This window comes from Hyla sarda, chromosome 4, assembly GCF_029499605.1.
Source record: "Hyla sarda isolate aHylSar1 chromosome 4, aHylSar1.hap1, whole genome shotgun sequence".
Classification (NCBI taxonomy): domain Eukaryota; kingdom Metazoa; phylum Chordata; class Amphibia; order Anura; family Hylidae; genus Hyla; species Hyla sarda.
The window spans coordinates 267,735,436-267,755,246 of record NC_079192.1 but is presented as its reverse complement, the minus strand read 5'-3'; the positions used below and the strand labels follow the sequence as shown (position 1 = coordinate 267,755,246).

Genomic DNA, 19,811 nt, shown 5'->3' with positions numbered 1-19,811 from the left:
AGCCATTCCTCATAGTCTGTAAACTCTCACGAGCAAACCTACTCCCCCTGTTTCAATATTTAGTGTGTAATATTATAATGTCTGATACTTGCCTTTATTTGCGACCCTGGAATTGTAAAAGGCTGCAGAATCTGTTTGAGCTCCATAGATAAAAATAATAGTAATAACAATTATTATTATAAGAGACTGTCCCATTGGACATGCTGTCAAATCTCTGGGCAGCTTGTTATAAAGAAGGAGCTTAAATGTTGCTTAAAAAACTTTTTGGATGATGTATGAGCGACATGTCTGACTGCTGAGACCCCAATGATCAGGAGAACAAGTGGAGATAAGAATACAGCAGCACGCTTTAATCCATGGCTCTCAGCAATCTTTGTCTCGCTGCCCCATAGACTTTTAATGGAACAGCAATACAAAAATCGCTGATAACCAAGAAGTAAAGCACTGTCATACTTCTATCCTTGCTCGTCCTCCTAATCGTTGAAGGTGTCAGTACTTTTGACATGTGCTCAGACCCCCACCCATCAGCAGAACAAGCAGGGATAAGCAGTGAGCTTTACTCCTTGGCTCTCATCGGTACCTATAACAATGGCAGGAGGTGCTGATGGGTTGTTATGGCAGCCAAGAGCCTAACAAAGGCTATCAGGTTTTTCATGGCATGGGCTGATAGAGAATCAATCTGTTTACTATATTGAGTATCCTTAAAGGGGAATTGTTTTCTTGGTTTTGTTTTTTGATACCCACGGTAGGAAATAGTACACGTTTTACAATTTTTATATACACTGTGGCAATCTACTGCACATCCTAACTAACCCACCTGCTGTAATAGATAATTATCCTGCAGAATATAAAGTCACACAGCTTAACCCCCCAAAAAAAAATTATATATATTGCAGTGTTTGCCTTTTTTTTTTAGCATCCACCTCCAAAGGTTCAGTGACTGCTTAGGTTCAGCCAGCTCAGTAAGACAATTACTAATTAGTTCTTTTGTCTGAAAGGTTCAGGTCAGAAGTCACTAGTGCTGTGCTTAATGCTACAAATTGCTACATGTAAAACTGGATAGAAGGTCACGAAAATGTCTGAAAATGACCTTTGTGACAAAGTGTTGTCAAAGATCAGAACCTGTCTTAAATAAGAACAATACCACAACGCAGTGCTACTTGCAACAAGCTTGTTTGACGGTTTACCATCTTATATAGTGACATAAAGTAAATGCCATTACTTTTATGATTGTGGGGGTCCAACCTCTGAGACCCACCAATCTAAGAATGAAGGTGCCGCAGTGTTGCTCCTTCATTTTTAAGAGCAGTGATAATCCTAGGGGTCTCTTGATATGCAAACTTATATTGGTCCTGCACAGGACCACATCACAGAAACCTAGCAATAACAGAAACCGGTAAACACCATCTGACTAAAACCAGTGTAAGAGGGTGCTTTTCAATAATCTTAGGGGTTTTTGATGGCATACATTATTGTGTGACAATTTGTTAATGCATTTTTCTTGCCATTTTAAAAAAATAAAATGCTTTGTCAGGATTTTTGTATATATTTTGTATAGGATGTTTGTAAGATTTCCACAAAATTTTTTTGTATTTTCAGGAAGCGGTGTGTAAAATTAGCCTAACTCTAAGAGTTGATAATCATGCATTAACTTACAACATTAACAAGGTATTTAGTTTAGATCTGTTAAAGGGGTCTTCCGGTGGAAAACCTTTTTTTTTTTCTTTTTAAATCAACTGGTGCCAGAAAGTTAAACAGATTTGTAAATGACTTCTATTAAAAAATCTTAATCCTTCCAGTACTTATTAGCTGCTGAATACTACAGAGGAAATTCTTTTCTTTTTGGAACACAGAGCTCTCTGCTGAATCACGAGCACAGTGCTCTCTGCTGACATCTCTGTCCATTTTAAGAACTGTCCAGAGTAGGAGAAAATCCCTATAGCAAACATACGCTGCTCTGGACGCTGCTCTTCCTAAAATGGACAGAGATGTCAACAGAGAGCACTGTGCTCTTGATGTCAGCAGAGAGCTCTGTGTTCCAAAAAGAAAATAATTTCCTCTGTAGTATTCAGCAGCTAATAAGTACTGGAAGGATTAAGATTTTTTAATAGTAGTAATTTACTAATCTGTTTAACTTTCTGGCACCAGTTGATTTAAAAAATAATAATAATAATAATAATAAATAAATAAATAAAGTTTTCCACTGAAGTTTAGTTTTATTAACCTTCAGAAAGACATTCACTAGTAATCATTCACTATTTAATGTGAGGATAAAGGGAAGTTTTAATATGAATACTTAATTTAAACATGCCTATGTATGTTCAAAAATCTGGCTTGTGTTGGATCTGTTCCTCTACCGTATTGTTACAGTATCTCATAATTACATAAGCAAATCCTTTCCTTTTCTACAGTGCATCTTATTAGAAATGTATCAACAACCTGCATACTATTAGCAGTTTAAATGGCTCGATTTATGCCTAGTAGAAGGGCCATGAAGAGGTTTTCCAATCTGTAATATTGTGAGCAAGTAGGTTAACTAGATGATGATGTATAACTTACTAATGTACTGCCATACTCAAAAGCCTTTGTAACCTAGGCCTCACATGCAGTTGCTCATGGTGTTTATCTTCTGCTTATATGAGGTCTCCTACACTGAACATGTGTCCCCCTCCCCCCCCCCCCCCCCCTCCTAAAATGTGGTTGCCCAGTGATCTTGAATTAAATAAGGGAGGGCAGACTTGTTTACAAAAAAAATAATAAAAAAAAGCATACCCTACCGCTGCTATTCCAATAGTGCTCAGGCCCTTGCTGATCTCTACTTCTTGGTTCCTGTCCCAACACACAGGAAATGCCTGTTCAGCCAGTAACTGACTGCAGCAGTGAGCCACCTAAGCCAGTGATTGGCAGGTGGAGTATTTCCTTATGTTGAGACAGGAAAAGGGACTGGAAATCACCAGGTCCAAGCACTATGACCAGCAGTGGCTGGGGGTTATTGAGGGGAGTACTGCTTTATTTTATTTTATATTTTTGTAAAAGCAATCCACCCCTTTCCTATTTTTAATTTTATCCAACAGAAAAACCTATTTATATACAGAATTACTTATCTTTTAATTCCACCACTCCTAGGTTCTTACCCCTCTCTCTGTCTTAAAGGGGTACTCCACCTTATCCCCTATCCAAAGGCCGCTGGGGACCCCCGCAATATAGCACGACGCCCCCTCCCATAGATTTGCATTGAGGGGGCGGGGCGTGACGTCACACGGGGCGGAGTCGTGACGTCACGATCTTCCGTCTCGGTGGTCGGGAGCCAGACCCTCCAGCGCTTCCAGAGCAGTAAAAGGTGGGTGCTGCGTGCTATATTGCGGGGGTCCTCAGCAGCGGGACCCCCGCAATCAGACATCTTATCCCCTCTCCTTTGGATAGGGGATAAGATGTCTAGTGGTGGAGTACCCCTTTAAGAGGGATTGTGTTTCATGTGATAGGCAGCAACTATATAGTGTCCAGTGAGTAAGAAGACAGCACAGCAATGTCATGTTGTTTGTGAAGGAAATCCAATGCTACCTTACACTTTGTAATAGAGGGCCATGCAGACAGTTGTATATAGATGCAATATCTGCGAGAGGAGTCATGGGTACTGTAGTACTTCAAATTGGTAATCCCACCCACAGCAAATCCAAGCAACATTAAAACAAAGTTGATATACAGAGCTTCCGGTAATCAAAATAATATAAGTAAGAAAGAATTACTTCTCTTCTGGTAAACATCTACACTTGTATTTTATAAGCTCAGAAAATCATATTAAAGGTAACAGTAATAAAAATAGATCAGTAAACTAAATGACTGCATGAATTTTAAATAATAAAAATTATGGGGGAGATTTATCAATGATGGTCTTGGCTAGATCATTTTTGTGGTTTGTCTAGATGCATTTTTTTTGGCGGTGCTGCTCCAAATTTATCATATTGTTGCAGTGTCCATGATAAATTTCGTGCAGATCTGCACCTAGATCATTTTCTACCCCACTTTCAGATCATGTCTATCCTGCTTCTAAGGCTAGGATTCCACTTTTATTTCCGGCGTTTCTTCACTGAAAAAAAATGCCAGTGCAACTTCCTGTGTCTGAAATTTTTTCGGACGTTTTTCCATTTGAGTGGAAATTGCATTTTGGGGTACAAAAACAAACAAACAAAATGCAGTAGGGATGGGAAAAAAATTATTTAATGACATTTTTATTTTTTATAATAAAATTTAAAAAAAAAAAATTTCTCTCTCTATTTTTTAACATTATTTTTTAGGTACTACTACTACTTCCAGCATGGAGCAGAGTTTGCTCCATGTTGGGAGCTGTAGTACCTGCAGTTAAGGAAAGATCACAGCAGATGTTACTCATGACACCCGCTGTGATCCTCCTGTATAATGTATAGATGCAGCGGACGCTCTCCTATGGTCCCCTGCACTGACATATATATACACCTATTCATATTTCCCACAAAGAGTTGTGAGTGGCTGGAACCATCTGACCAATCACAGCTCTCTGCGGGAAGTACATATATACGGTAGTGCAGGGGAACATAGAAGAGCGGCCGGCCACATCTATACATTATACAGGAGGATCGCAACAGACCCGGGGCGATCTGTCAATTAGTACAGGTAGTATTTCTCCCATCATGAAACAGTGTGTTCCATGCTGGGAGTAGTAGTACTACCTAAAAAAATAAAGAAACAAAAGTGAAAAACACACACACACTACATTTTTATTATTGTCGGCTACATTTTTAGTGCCCTGCCCGCACACATAAATTGATCCCTTTTAAAAAATTTATAAAAATTTCATTATAAAAAAGATAAATTTCATTGAATACTATTTTTTCCATCACTACTGTATCTTTTTTATTTTTAATGGTACCCTACGAAATTTTACTTTTTGGATCGCCAAAGTCTCTATCTCCCTCTCTTTCACTTTGGCTGATGATTTTTGGCAAACAGACAGGAGTAGTAATTTGTTTTAGACCTGGTCAGGAGGTGGTCTAGATTTGCTGTTTTTTTTTTTTTTTTGATCAAATTTGTGCGAAATTTTGCTCACAGATAATAAATACGTTACCACTGCTGCCGTCACTTCAAAAACTGGTCTGGCAAGACCAAAGGTCAAAATGATAAAATTTTGAACTTGTAAAAAAAATGCAAAAAGAAACGCAATTAGCACAAAAGTAAAGAAAATTTGCAGATTTAGACCAAAAAAAGGAGCAGAACACAATGATAAATAACCCCTTATGTGTTGTTGTTTTTTCCATTAGGCGATTGGATGCCAACCATATCAGCTATGTGCCACCTAACTGCTTTATTGGTCTGAATTCACTTCGTCACCTGTGGTTGGATGACAATTCTCTGAGTGATATTCCAGTTAGGGCCCTGGAAACTTTGTCAGATCTACAAGCCATGACACTGGCATTGAACAAGATTCGACACATACCAGATCATGCATTCAACAATCTCTCCAGCCTTGTGGTCTTGTAAGTTCTTCTATATGTACACTTGATTGTGGGATACAAATTATCACTGAAACATAACTAGCCAAGTAAACTTTTGTAATTTCTGGTTATTCCTGGGAGGCTCTCTTAAAGGGGTACTCCGCTGCTCAGCATTTGGAACAAACTGTTCCGAACGCTGGAGCCGGTGCCGGGAGCTTGTGATGTCATAGCCTCGCCCCCTCATGGTGTGACATCTTGGGGGAGGCTATGACATGACGAGCTCCTGGCACCGGCTCCAGTGTTCAGAACAATTTGTTCCAAACGCTGAGCAGCGCAGTACCCCTTTAAGCTAGTCATACACATTAGAGTAATGATGGCCAATCTTAGCAATTTTGGAGGGACCAAATATCTGTCCACACAAAAGAAGTCTTACTCCCTTCTTCCCATTCAGAATGCATGCATGCATGCTCAGCCAAGCCGAGTGTGCAAGTGTATTGGGGGCAAAGGGAGGATAGAGATAAATGTCAGCGATCAGATTCTTTGGCCAGTCTTACTTTTTGATTATGAGTCTAAAGGTCAAGCTTCAGAGATTGACCAATTAGATTAGCTGGAAGTGAATAAGCTGTTACATGAAAGACCAGTTAATTGCCAGCTAGGAAAAGAATAAAAAACCTTTTAAGAAAAGTTTTTGAGAACAGATATTAATTAATGAAACATTATTTAATTATTTAAGGCTAACTTAGCCTTGGTATTCCTGCAGTGTCAGCTGTTTCATCCTAGCTCAGCTGCTTCCATACATTTCATTACTACAGTTGTGTCATCTGATCACCAGTCTGACAACCTCTAATGCAGAGGTCCCCAACTCATTCCTCAAGGTCCACCAACAGTCCAGGATTTACATTTTTTTCTAGTCTGTTCCAGTGGAGTAACTGAAACAAAACTGAATGTTGGTGGGTCTTAAAGGAGAACTGTCATGCAGAAAAACCTATCCTCTATATATAGGATAGGGGATAACTTTTAGATCACGGGGGGTCCAATCTCATGCACGGGATCCTGGCTCTCTCTAAGTTTTTCTGCATGATAGTTCTCCTTTAAGGACTGAGTTGGGGACCACTGCTCTTAAGTGTCGACAAGATGTCAGTCTTTCCTGTGTTGCTGTTACAGATCCCTCCTGGCAACTCAGACTCCTCCCCACCCAGCTCTACCCTCCTTAATCCCAGATATGTGCCCGTGCACAGAGTGCTGCTGAAGCTAAAATGTCTGCTCTCTCTAATAGACAATGAGAACATTTAAGACACTTTTTGTTACTCCTCCTTTTCTGCCTCTGCAAAACCAGAGACATGATGGGAAATGTAGGCTGTACAGTGATCTCTCAACTTACAATGGCCTCAACATACAATGGTTTCAACATACAATGGTCCTTTCTGGACCATTGTAACTTGCAACCAGACTCAACATACAATGCTATGGACAGTCCAGATCTGTGAAACATGTCAATGACTGGAAAAACTGACCAATTAGAATGGGCATTCACTGGTACAACACCTGTATTACTGAAGTGCATGCACTGACTGGCTGTCTGGTAGCGCCCCCTACAGTACAGGGAGGTATTACATTTTCTGTACTACTCTTTACCTGTGCCACAGTTACCTGCTCCTTTGGACACCAGGTAAGGGTGGCTCCATTTTGCTTTTTTAGGACATTGAGTGTACTGTACAGGACCCTGAAGAAGCTCCTGTCCTCTACATAGACAGTGATTTACAGCTCCCAGCAGCCCTTTCTTGCTTTTATATATAAGGACTTACTTTATCTATATAATACTTTGGTGGCTTCAGAACCAATTACCAGGTTTCCATAGAGTTCTGGTCTCAATATACAATGGTTTCAACATACAATGGTCATCCTGGAACCAATTAATATTGTAACTTGAGGGACCACTGTATTAGCAAAATATACCAGATGGAAAATAGGAATTAAGATGGCAGACAAATGATGCATGCGGCATCAACAAAAATTGCTATACACAAGGTATGCACAAGAGCATCAATATTATTCTCTTCTAGCTTATGCTGCACTATATGAGCAAATAAAAGGGGATCTTCTGCATGTTTCAGAAAACATTGAAAAGGTAGGACTGCCATGGATATTTTTTAAATCCCTTTACCCTGTCTGTGGACAGTAGACCTTAAAATACATTTTTCAACAAATTCATTGTGCTGTCCAGCAGTAAAGTAAGACAGATTTATACTACAATGAGCCATCTTGTTTGAAACTTGTAGGTTTTCACATTATACTGCTGCATTTTAATACACCTTTCAGGAAATTGTATGCCAGCAGGAATTTCCATTTCTCTTTGGCGGAAATATTTCCCTAAGTAAAATGTGCCGCAGGCAGACATTACATTGTATTTTTTTTAGTTGCACAAACCTCATGAGACACATAAGAACATTTTGCTTATTAACATTGAGTTACAATGTTACTTCTACAGGTCTAAAGAAGTTATTGAGATTTTATTGTGTAATATGTTTCTAACAATGTAAGCAAAATTTTAAAAACAGACCCAATTTTATGGGTTTATGGTAAAATGCATATTGCAGAAAAGTTAATGTGATATGTCTTTTACACTTTTCTGTTAAATTTTTTTCACTTGTAAATTTCACCTTTTGAGACTTTTGTCAAATATGTCACAATCTGATTTCATGGCACGACCTATTGATCATATATAGTGATTTAGAATGGCAGTTGTGTTTTACATATTTTATGGCACAATAAGGAGGTATGAAAAAGAAGGGATACAGCACATCTTTGACTTATGCTTTTACTCTACAACAGCTGCCAATCTTTTTGAAGGGGTAAAGTGAAAGCCTTAGGAGCATGCCCTCCAATAAATTCTTTGGCAGTCCTTGACTTGTATACAATAAGTGCATGGTTGAAAACACGTTTCTTTAGAAGCTTCCATTGAAGACATTTGCATAGGTTCACTGTGCGCAGCATGCTATCCTGACTGTGCTTTTAATGTTTCCCTGCAGACATCTGCATAACAATAGGATCGACTCCCTGGGAAAGAAATGCTTTGACGGGCTCCACAGTCTGGAGACTTTGTGAGTTGACCTCTTATTTGTTTCAGTCCTTTCTCTGTTTTCATTGATATTCTAAAAAGAATAAAAATAGCTCAAAAGCCAAACATGCTTTTTGGCTTGCCTAATTGCCAAGTGTTTAGTGCAATTGTTCATATGATGACTGTATAAAACAAATCCTGTATCTAGTAACAATGCCTCTGAGATATGCCTTCTCTACCATTGCTGAGCTATTATTCATGCTAAAGAAGACCTACAAAAAGCTCAAGTACAAAATCTACAGTTCTGTATCTACTGAATTAGTTTCTTATTCATATTTTAATATATTTGGAAAGATTTGCGAATCCTGTTCAATACTTAGATACATGCCCATGAGGCACTCTTAAAGGAGTTGTTTGGTGAAAAATAACATCCCCTCCTGCACGGGGTCCGATCAGTCTGCCGACACGCCCCTCCATGTACCCCATAGAGATACATGGAGGGGGTGTGCTGGCCGCGGCTTCCTGCGGGGGTTGGACGTCAGCTTCCGGCAAACTGCACTCGGACCCCCCTGTGATCTATAACGTATCCCCTACGCTTTTAATGGTGGTCCATGCTGCATTATAAATTTATCTTATCCTTAAACTTGCCTAACTTTTTATTCAACCTTCTAGTTGGCCTACTTTGCAACAGTTTTATATTCCACAATGATGGTGCATTTTTTAGCCGTGCTCCCTTCCTGAAGAGACATACCCCATTGCAAATAGGCCACACCCATTGTCATACGAGTCTCAAAAAGTGTCAAACACATAATGAATGTGATATGAAATGAGATGTGCCAAAATGCTCCAAATTTTGGCAAATTTTGAAGTAAATCTTCCCTAATCTTCACTTCAAGAGTGAAAGTATGGAATGAGGTTAACTGTCTCACAAAGACAGACATGGAATGAGACAAAGATCTAGCACAACGTATTTTATCTTGTCCGATCTTCAGTTTCACCTGGAGATAAGTGCTTCCAAACATACATGCTTGCACAGTCAGTGTATGCATGGAAAGGATTTGTTGTACTCCCTCCCTTGTAGATGAGAACAGTAGTAGGAACCGTTAAACAGATTTGTAAATTACTTTTATTTAAAAATCATAATCCTTCCAGTACTTATCAGCTAATGTATACTCCAGGGGAAGTGTTTTTCTTTTTGAATTTCCTTTCTGCCTGTCCACAGTGCTCTCTGCTGACACCAGTGTCCATTCCAGGAACTGTCCAGAGCAGCATATGTTTGCTATGGGGATTTGCTCCTACTCTGGTCAGTTCCTGACATGGACAGAGGTGTCAGAAGAGAGCAATGTGGTCAGACAGAAAAGAAATTCAAAAAGAAAAGAAGTTCCTGTGGAGCATACAGCAGCTGATAAGTACTGGAAGGATTACGATTTTTTAATAGAAGTAATTTACAAATCTGTTTAACTTTCTGGCTCCAGTTGATTAAAAAAAAATGTTTTCCACTGGAGTAGCCCTTTAATGGTGGGAAACTTTTTCCAGTCCATGTCATTTCCCTGCTGAATGTTATGCAAACCAATGTGTCTACCATTCGCATGTAATATGCAGACTATCCTTTTTAGAAAATAAAAAATACAGTGCTTGCTCACTGGCTGTTCACAGTGATGTTGTCTTCATTGGTGAGTTGTTCTATCAAACACTGTTCTGCCCTAATCTAAACTAGGTAAGGTGGAAGTGAAACTCACTTTATGTCTCCTGCATTAATTGTACTGTCTTTAACTCTTAAGTGGCACCAGCCAGCTTAGAAAGGCTTAAATAAAGTACACATTTTTTGTTTTTCTGGTAGCACATTCTTAGCAGCAGCGCTTTCTTTTACAAGGATTATGCACATAAAAGCCTCTCTCAGACTCTGAAAAGTGATTTTTTTTTAACTGTGTTTATAATAACATAGCTCTTAAATCCAAAGATGAAGTTTAGTTTCCTCCCTAGTAAATAATATAGTGATAAAAAGAAGATTGTAGATTCTAGGGCAAGGCCTTTCATTTAGCTATAGAGAGATCTGTGCTCTCTGTACCACACTAGCTTGAAATGTGCACATCAAAAACATCAGATGTAAAAAATACAACCATGCAGAGACCGGGACCTTGCTCTAACTGTACCATAAAAAATGAGAGCAGACTTAACTCCTTATTACTGAACTCAAGATAGAGGGCACTGCTGAAAAGAGGGACCGACACCTATGCACAGCTGTATAACAGCATATAATAAGGAGCCTAACGAACTGTCACTTTGGCCACGCAGAGTCCAGGGGCCCTTGAGTCCGGGGGTGCTGGGGACCAAGAAATCCAAAGTCACTCAACAATATACAAATGAAGATAAACAGGTACCAGCACTCACCGTGAGGAAACAGCAAACCGACTCTCCCGGACTCTAGGAAATTCCCGGCATCAGGCTGGTAGCAAGGCGCTCAGAGTGGAGGCGACTGCCGGCAAAGTTTCGCGCAAGACGCGCTTCTTCCGGCCTCATACGAGGCCGGAAGAAGCATGTCTTGCGCGAAACTTTGCCGGCAGTCGCCTCCACTCTGAGCGCCCTGATGCCGGGAATTTCCTAGAGTCCAGGAGAGTCGGTTTGCTGTTTCCTCACGGTGAGTGCGGGTACCTGTTTATCTTCATTTGTATATTGTTAACTCCTTATTACCATACATGCCTATTGTGTTACTACCATGTGCATACATACTCTGTTCTTATATGCACATTGTGGCCTAAAGTAGACACAGTTCAATATTTTTTTATGTTTAATGGTCTATTTAGTTAAACCATCAAAGCACAAATTATATCGATTGAAAAATGTATGTAAGAGCCCTTTAATGCATGTTAAAGGTTTTATCCAGGAATAGAAAAACTACGGATTTCTTTCAAAAACAGCACCACACCTTTCCTCAGGTTATGTGTGCTATTACAACTTAGCTCCATTTATTTTGATGGAACTGAGCTGCAATACCTAAAACACCACCTGGGGACAGCTGTGGTGCTGATTTTGGAACAGGCCAGTTTTTCTTATCCTGGATAACCCCTTTAAGGGTGCGTTCACATGCTAGTAGCTAGCAGCGAGTTTCCCACTGCAGAAAACCCGCTGCTAGTTACGCTACCATTGATTTAAATGGGTCCGCAAATCTGACACTATTGCGGACTGTCTGTGGACCCATTCAAATCAATGGTAGTGTAACTTGCAGCAGGTTTCCCGCAGTGTAAAACCCGCTGCTAGTAATAGCGTGTGAACGCACCCTTAAGATGTAAAATTGTTCACTAACTTATTTTAGTCTAGAGATAAATAAATGTATTTTTGATATAAAAAAAATAAACATTTTTGTAATATACATTTTTTTTATATAAAAAATGTTGTAACTGTTTAGCTTGTGTGGCTTCTATGTATATTTGTACATAGCATGATGCTAAAACAGTGAAATCCATCATATAGCTCATCTTACAACTCAGTCTCTATCCAATGCTGCCTTCTCCTGAACGATTACCAAAGGGCAGTGTTAATCTATCAATCTGCATAAAATGCATGTGAAATACACTTCCCCTTGATCACAGTGGAAATCTGTGCCGTAATTCATTCATACAGTGCGGAACATGTGAACATGCAAATTGGGACTGGTTAGAATTTTCAGGCTTGTAAATCTTCACTATTTTTAGTTCACTTTGTGTGGAATTGTTTGCACTAATGCGCCCTCTGCTGGGATTATGTGTGACAAGGTGTTCTCCTTCAATTACAGGGATCTGAACTACAACAGTCTAGACGAGTTCCCTGTTGCAATCAAGACCCTCAGGAACCTTAAAGAACTGTAAGTTATTGTACAATATTTACGTCATATGTATTGTTAAGTAATTTACCCTTTAAGGACCGGGCAATTTTCATTTTTGCGTTTTCGTTTTTTATGACGGCTTGTTTCTTTTGTGCAACCAATTGCACTTAGTTAGGACACCTTTTATATGAACATGAAATAGTATGGCGCAACCAAAAACATTCTTTTTTATGCAGTGCACAGTGCCAAACTGACATGTAATTTGAATTGTAATCTTATTTACATAGTTTTTCTACTATTGTACTACTTTTCAGAAAAGTCTTAATTTCTTTAATAAAATAAATATTCTTAAAGCGTACCAATCAGATCCAACAAAAAATTATTTTTTTAATATATCACTCAGTACCTAATCCTGACCATGTACATCTAATTTATATGTGTCTAGCACCTTTATTTATTTTTTTATTACACTTAATTTAGCTCACTAGTCTGAATTCCTCTCAAAGTGAGGGGGCGTGGCCTCACTGTGCATGTCTCCGCCCCCTCCCTCAGTATGCTGACTGCTCACATCTCCCCTAGCATTAGCAAAACTACAACTCCTAGCTTGTCCTCACTGACAGTAGCGGGACACAAGATGACAGTGGGAGGATTTCTCCTCCAGCTGTGAGCCCTGCGCTCACAGCTGTCAATCAAGGAAGTGTGTCCATGACATAGGTGATGACTCATGGACACAGCAGGACTAGTATGTGTTCAAGCAGGCAGGGGGGGGCAGTTGTTTGACTCGCTTGTTCAGAAATACTTAACATTTTCTAATGAAAGCAATTGCAAAACCTATCGGTTTTGCATGCTTTACAACATATCAAAACTGTTTGTATCTGACAGTGCCCATTTAAAATTGTTCTATTATTTACCCATATATAGGGCTGTATGAGGGCACATTTATTGCATCATGATCTGTAATTTTTACTGGCACCATTTTTGGCCCACATTTATCATTGTCTTTAGACAGTTTTTTGTCTCTGGGGCAAAAAAGGTTCAAGCAGGGTTTTTTGCGCATTTTTTTGCCCCTTTTTGTTTACACATTTCTGCTGATTTTGAGTTGCAATCCACTGATTTAGAGTTGCAATCCACTGATTTTGGCAATAGACATGATATGGAAGGGATTTGTCATTGCCCCTTTTTGTAAAAAGGAGCAAAAAAAGGCGCAAAGCCACTGAAAAGTCTCTAAAACTACACCAGCCCAGACATGGCGTAGCTTGTTGGTGTATGTGTAGACAGAAATTTCAGAAAATGCGGACCTGCACAAAATTTATCAAAACTCTTTTGCCTTTTAATAAATTTGGTGCTCCTACACATTATCAGCACACAAAAAAAAAAGTTGTAAAAAAATGCTTCACTTGCACTGCAATGATAAATGTGGGCCTTTGTGTATATATGACTTTTTGATCACTTTTTTTTATTTATTTTTCTCTGATTTGATGTGATGAAAAATCTGCAATTTTGGACTTTGGTATTTTTTTTTTACACTGTTCACCATATGGGATCATATTTCAATAGTTCAATTTAAAATTTGTAAACATTTTTTTTTATTGTAAAATGGGAAAAGAGGGTCATTAAAACTTAAAAAAACATTTTTTATTTTACATTTTGAAGTCCCCAAAGGGGACTATTACAAGCAATACTTAGATTGCTTTTACTTTTCAGTGCTATGCTATAGCATAGCAATGCTTAGTGATATCGGTACTCTGCTTATACTGTCTGTCTCATGTAGACACTTCTGCAGCAGACCTTTATAATACACTTTATAATGCAATTTTGGGTGGTCATCTCAAAGAAAATGGCCATTAAGCATAATGTATGGTGGACTGAAAATCTGTCACTCAAAATCTGGTCTGGATTTCAGTTTTTTAACCTACAAACCCATATAAGGGCTTGTTTTTTGCACCACCATTTTGCTTTGTACGGTAATTAAATCAAACATTTCACCACAAAATCTACGGTGAAACAAAAAAATTATTTATTTGTGTGGCAAAATTGAAAAAAACAAAACCTCATTTTGTAACTTTTGAGGGCTTCCGATTCTACGCAGTGCACTTTTCAGTAAAAATTACACCTTATCTTTATTCTGTAGGTCCATACGATTAAACTGACACACAACATACATAAATTTTATTTAGTTTTACTTGTTTTAAAAATGTATAACTTTTTTACGAAAATTAGCATGTTTAAAAATGTCCTCTTCTGACCCCTATCATTTTTTTATTTTTCCGTATATGGGGATGTGTGAAGGCTAATTTTTTGTGGCGTGATCTGTAGTTTTTATTGTTACTATTTTTGATGGGACTTTTTGACCACTTTTTATCTTTTTTATAGGGTATACAAAGTTACCAAAAATGACTTTAGTACTTTTGTATTTTTTTTACGCCATTGTCTGTGAGGTTTAATTAACATTATATCTTTATTGTTCGGACATTTACGGACACAGCGATACCTCATGGTTATGTTTATTATTGATTACATTTTTTTTTTATGTGAAAAGGGGGGTGATTCAAACTTTTATTAAAGAAGGGGTTGAATCACATTTATTAAAGGAGTACTCTGGTGCAGACTACTCCTGCTCTGTCCTGCCTGGGCTGCAAAAAAAAAGAAAAAAAAAACAATCACTCACCTTCCTGGGTTCCCGCGGAGTGCCACTACAGCTGATCGGTCCTCCAGTCCATCTTCTTCATACTTCCGTGTGAACGAAGCGTCACATGGCGCTCAGCCTATTATGGGCCGAGGCAGAACATTGCGGCGGCCGACGATAGGCTGAGCGCCATGTGATGCTTCGTTCACACGGAAGTATGAAGAAGATGGACCGGAGGACCGATCAACTGTAGTGGCGCTCTGTGGGAACCCAGGAAGGTGAGTGATGGTTTATTTTCATTTTTTTTCAGCCCGGGCAGGATGGAGCAGGAGTAGTCTGCACCAGAATACTCCTTGAAGATTTTCTTTTTCATTTTTTACACTTTTTAGTCCCCATAGGAGACTATTACATGCAGTCATTAGATTACATACACTGAACAATGATATGCCATTGATCAGTGTTTTCGGTGCTCCATTGCACCAGCCTGCCATGACTGACTGGAGCCTTGGAGAACCGATCGGACGGCGAGAAGGCAAGTAAGGGCCCTCCTGCCGTACTCTCATCTCATCGGGACATCGTGTTTTCACCATGATGATCCTGATCAGCTACAGTGAGCTGTCGGGAGTTTTTTTTTATTTTTATTTTTTTTTAAATTTTTTTTTTTAAGTTGATTGCGACGTCCAAGGGGTTAATGCCAGGGATCACTGCGATCGGTGATATCCAGCATTAGACATTGGTCCTGACGGCTCTCAGCTCCTGAGCACGTGTCATAGAAGGGGAGCGGGTGCAGAGCATACATGTACGCCCTGCGTCCTTAAGGTATTAAAGGGATATTCCAGGATTTGTTTCAGCCTTTGAGCCCATGATGCCAAGTTATAATTTTATGCAATATTCTTCTATTACCTCTATGCACCACTTTGCCCCATTTTCTTGCATGGAAACCATATGCTGTTGGCTCTGACCTTTCCCAGCATTTCATGTGGCCAGAGACAATATGTTATAAGTCACATGATCTTAAGGGGAGCTTGGCTATGCTACAGTGGATTTACTGAAGTAATGCTATCCACCCACCCATTGGACCATAGCCACACACCCCTGAAGACCCTGTGGCTTGTGACATATTGTCTCTGGCCACAGTGAATGCTTGGAGAGTTCAGAGACAAAGAGTAAATTAAAAAGGCTTTCACTACAGCACTTGTGGGTGTGAATCCCATGCATAAAAAAGGGACAAAGATGTAATAGAAACATATTACACAGTATTATAACTTGGCATCATAAGCTCAAAGACTGAAGAAACAGAATGAGTGATAAGTAGCTGATCAATGGGATCCGACTGCTGGGACCCCAAGTGATCACCAAAAGGTGGTCCCTTGTCCCCCGACCTCAACCATCACTTCTGGGGGATGTCTGAGTATAGTTGTCGAGTACAGTCATGTGTAAAAGTAACCTTAGGAAGTTCTCACTGAACTCCCTTGGCTGTTCATGTAATGCATAGACATTCAAGGTCACCCAGATCAAAAGACACATTTTGTAGTCCCTGTTCACACTGGCTATTTAATGATGTCCTAAATGGGAGAACCTATACTTTTGGCCCTTAAAGGGAATGTGTCGCCTATATTTTTTTTACTGTTTAGAAACAGATACTAAAACGTGTTTTTTATAATCGGTGTCTCTTTTCTGATTGTAATATTTTTACTTCAATATTTGTACATTATTATGAGAACAGCACTCTTACATGAGCTGTTTTTAAGAGCATTTATAGATGTATATTAAAGCAAGCCCCATCGACATAGGCAACAGTACACGGGAGCTGTCCCATTCACATGAATGAAAAAAGTTACTGGGCATTAGGGATGTAAGAAAAAATCGATTCTCGCGATAATCGCGATTTTTTCATTTGCCGATACAGAATCGATTCAAAATATTTTTGAATCGATTCTTTTAGGGATGTGGAATTTTTATCTGCTGACGCCTGGAACAGCATGTCATGTCTTGGGCATCAGGAGATAAAAGTTCCACATTTGTGGAGCCGGGCAGGCCGGATCTGACACGGCGTCGCTCTGGGTGTATGGAGCGGGCTCCGACTCGTGCCCACTCCGTACTATGCGACCCCCGGCTGATTTCAGTAGCCGGGGGCCGCCGCTAATAGCCAGCATGCGGCAATCGCCGCGGCTGGCTATTAAAGGAGTATCCGGTGCGCACTTTTCTCATTTTATCCTATCCAGGCTGCAAAATAAAATAAAACGCACTTTCTCTTACCTGCCAACGAGCCCCCGGAGCTCCGGTACAGGTGTTCGGTCCCCGGGCTGTATTCTTCTTACTTCCTGTTAGTCCGGCACGTCACATGGAGCTTCAGCCTATCACTGGCCGCAGCGATGTCCCGCCTCCGCTGGTGATAGGCTGAAGCTCCGTGTGACGTGCCAGACTAACAGGAAGTAAGAAGAATACAGCCCGGGGACCGAACACCTGTACCGGAGTGTACCGGAGCTCCGGGGGCTCGTTGGCAGGTAAGAGAAAGTGCGTTTTATTTTATTTTGCAGCCCGGACGGGATAACATGAGAAAAGTGAGCACCGGAGTACTAGATCGCCGCTGTCAAAGCTGACAGCGGCGTCTATTGGGATCTATGAATGCTCCCAGGTGGGCGATGTATCGGGATATATCGCGATGTATCGTCACCTAGACGGTATCGCGATATATCGGGATATATCGAATCGCCACACTGGTATCGCGATTCGAATCGAATCGCCAAATTCTTGGCGATTCACACCCCTACTGGGCATACTCTGTGACCTTTGTAAATGTCATTCCACAGGAGGAGGGGGCTGAGCTGTGAGTTTTAGCTATTTTATTATACATACACTTATGTCCCCTTTCACTTTAGTTCCGTACAGATCACTTTCCAGCAGCCTCCTTCTGTTTATCACAAATAAAACAGGAAGGCCTAGTGGTGAGAAAGAAAACTGCAAGATTTTAGATTTATTATTATTTATTTATTTATTTTTCTTTAATAAAGATTGTATAATTGAAAATGGAAAAAAAAATGATTATTGTTTTAATCCAAAGAACCATTTTTTAACCCCTGGACGTACATTTACGTTCTGTACATGACCGTGAGCATCGGAGTGGTGCACGTGTCATGTGCGGCAGGTCCCGGCTGCTATCAGCAGCCAGGGACCCACCGGTAATGGCGGACATCTGCGATCGCACTGATGTGCGACATTAACCATTGATATGTTGTGATCAATACAGATCACGGCATCTGGGGCAGTGCGATTGGTAAAATGGATGATCGGGGATCCGATCATTCATAATGGCAGACGGAGGTCCCCTCACCTGCCTCCATCCATCTCCCGGAGTCTTCTGCTCTGGTCTGAGATCGAGCAGACCAGAAGATCGCCGATAATACTGATCAGTGCTATGCCCTATGCATAGCACAGAACAGTATTAGCAATCAAATAATTGCTATAAAAATTTATAAACATATTTGGTATCGCCACGTGCGTAAATGTCCGAACTATCAAAATATAATGTTATTTATGCCATACGGGGAACAGCGTAAACGTAAAAAAAAGGCAAAAATTGCTGCTTTTTTGTCACATAATATAAAAAAAATTAAAAATTGTGATCTCAATAAAAAGTACAGATCACATCGCAAAAATGAGCCCTCATACCACCACTTATATGGAAAAATGAAAAGTTATAGGTCGTCAAAATAGAGGGATTTTAAATGCACTAATGTGGTTAAAAAGTTTTAGATTTTTTTAAAGCGATACAATAATAGAAAAATATGTAATCATTTGTATCATTTTAATCGTATTGACCCACAGAATAAAGAAAACATGTCATTTTTACTGTAAATTGTACAGCGTGCAAAATTGCGGTTTTCTTTTCAATTTACCCACACAAATAGTATTTTTATTTATTTTGCCATACACTCTATGGTAAAATGAGTGATGTCATTACAAAGGACAACTGGTCACGCAAAAAACAAGCCATCATACTCATCTGTGCATCGAAATATAAAAGAGTTATGATTTTTAGAAGTTGAGGATGAAAAAACGAAAATGCCAAAAAAAAAATTGGCTGCGTCCGTAAGGCAAAAATGGGCTGATTCCTTAAGGGGTTTAAGATAATAGAAGAACTCTGCTTCTATTTTATTCAAGTATTTCTTCTCGTGAATGTATACACGATCTTTCCTAAATATTTTCATGAAACGTGGTCTAGTCTTTCTAATGTTAATGGCTAAATATATCTTATTTCTATATTTCATGTTTTAGGGGATTCCATAGTAACAATATAAGGTCAATTCCTGAACATGCATTTATTGGGAATCCTTCGCTTATTACAATGTAAGTGGACAATGCATATGTTATGCCTTAACAAAATGTTTATCATATATTTCCTCAATAACTGTGAGCGTGGTTTTGTAACTGACTAATTCTGTGTTGTAATAGTCTTAAAAATATAGAACATTAATGTGAACTAACAAACATGCGAACCAATGAAAAACTTCAACACATAAAAAAATAAACATTCAAGGTACTATAAATTGAATTAAAATGTCTTCAAAATATTCCAAAGTAACTGTTACAGTGTGTTGCACAATATTTTAACCAGATTAATAAAATGATGACAATACCACCCACCTAATAGAACTTTGGTGTATATGGTGAGGTAGTAACATGTCAAATGACCTATATTATCTGTATCCAGGTTCTAGTCCCAATTCAAGAATAGCTAGAGAGATCTTCAAGTCATATGTATGTAACATTCCAAGGATTATCTGCATACAATTTATGGCTGGATATTTGCTTGGCCCAACTGATGTTTCCTATGTGTGCTCGAGCCACATCTAA

The 19,811-nt window shown here is 39.4% G+C and overlaps 1 protein-coding gene across 2 annotated transcripts in view; it reads left to right on the top strand.

The window, feature by feature from the left end:
* LGR5 (leucine rich repeat containing G protein-coupled receptor 5) overlaps window positions 1-19,811 on the top strand; it is a 175,779-nt gene that overhangs the window by 120,520 nt on the left and 35,448 nt on the right. For both annotated transcript variants that reach the window (XM_056574123.1, XM_056574124.1), the window contains exons 5-8: window positions 5,295-5,510; window positions 8,498-8,569; window positions 12,299-12,367; window positions 19,233-19,304. In XM_056574123.1, the coding sequence (XP_056430098.1) occupies window positions 5,295-5,510; window positions 8,498-8,569; window positions 12,299-12,367; window positions 19,233-19,304 (429 nt within the window). The remainder of the gene's footprint in view (window positions 1-5,294; window positions 5,511-8,497; window positions 8,570-12,298; window positions 12,368-19,232; window positions 19,305-19,811) is intronic.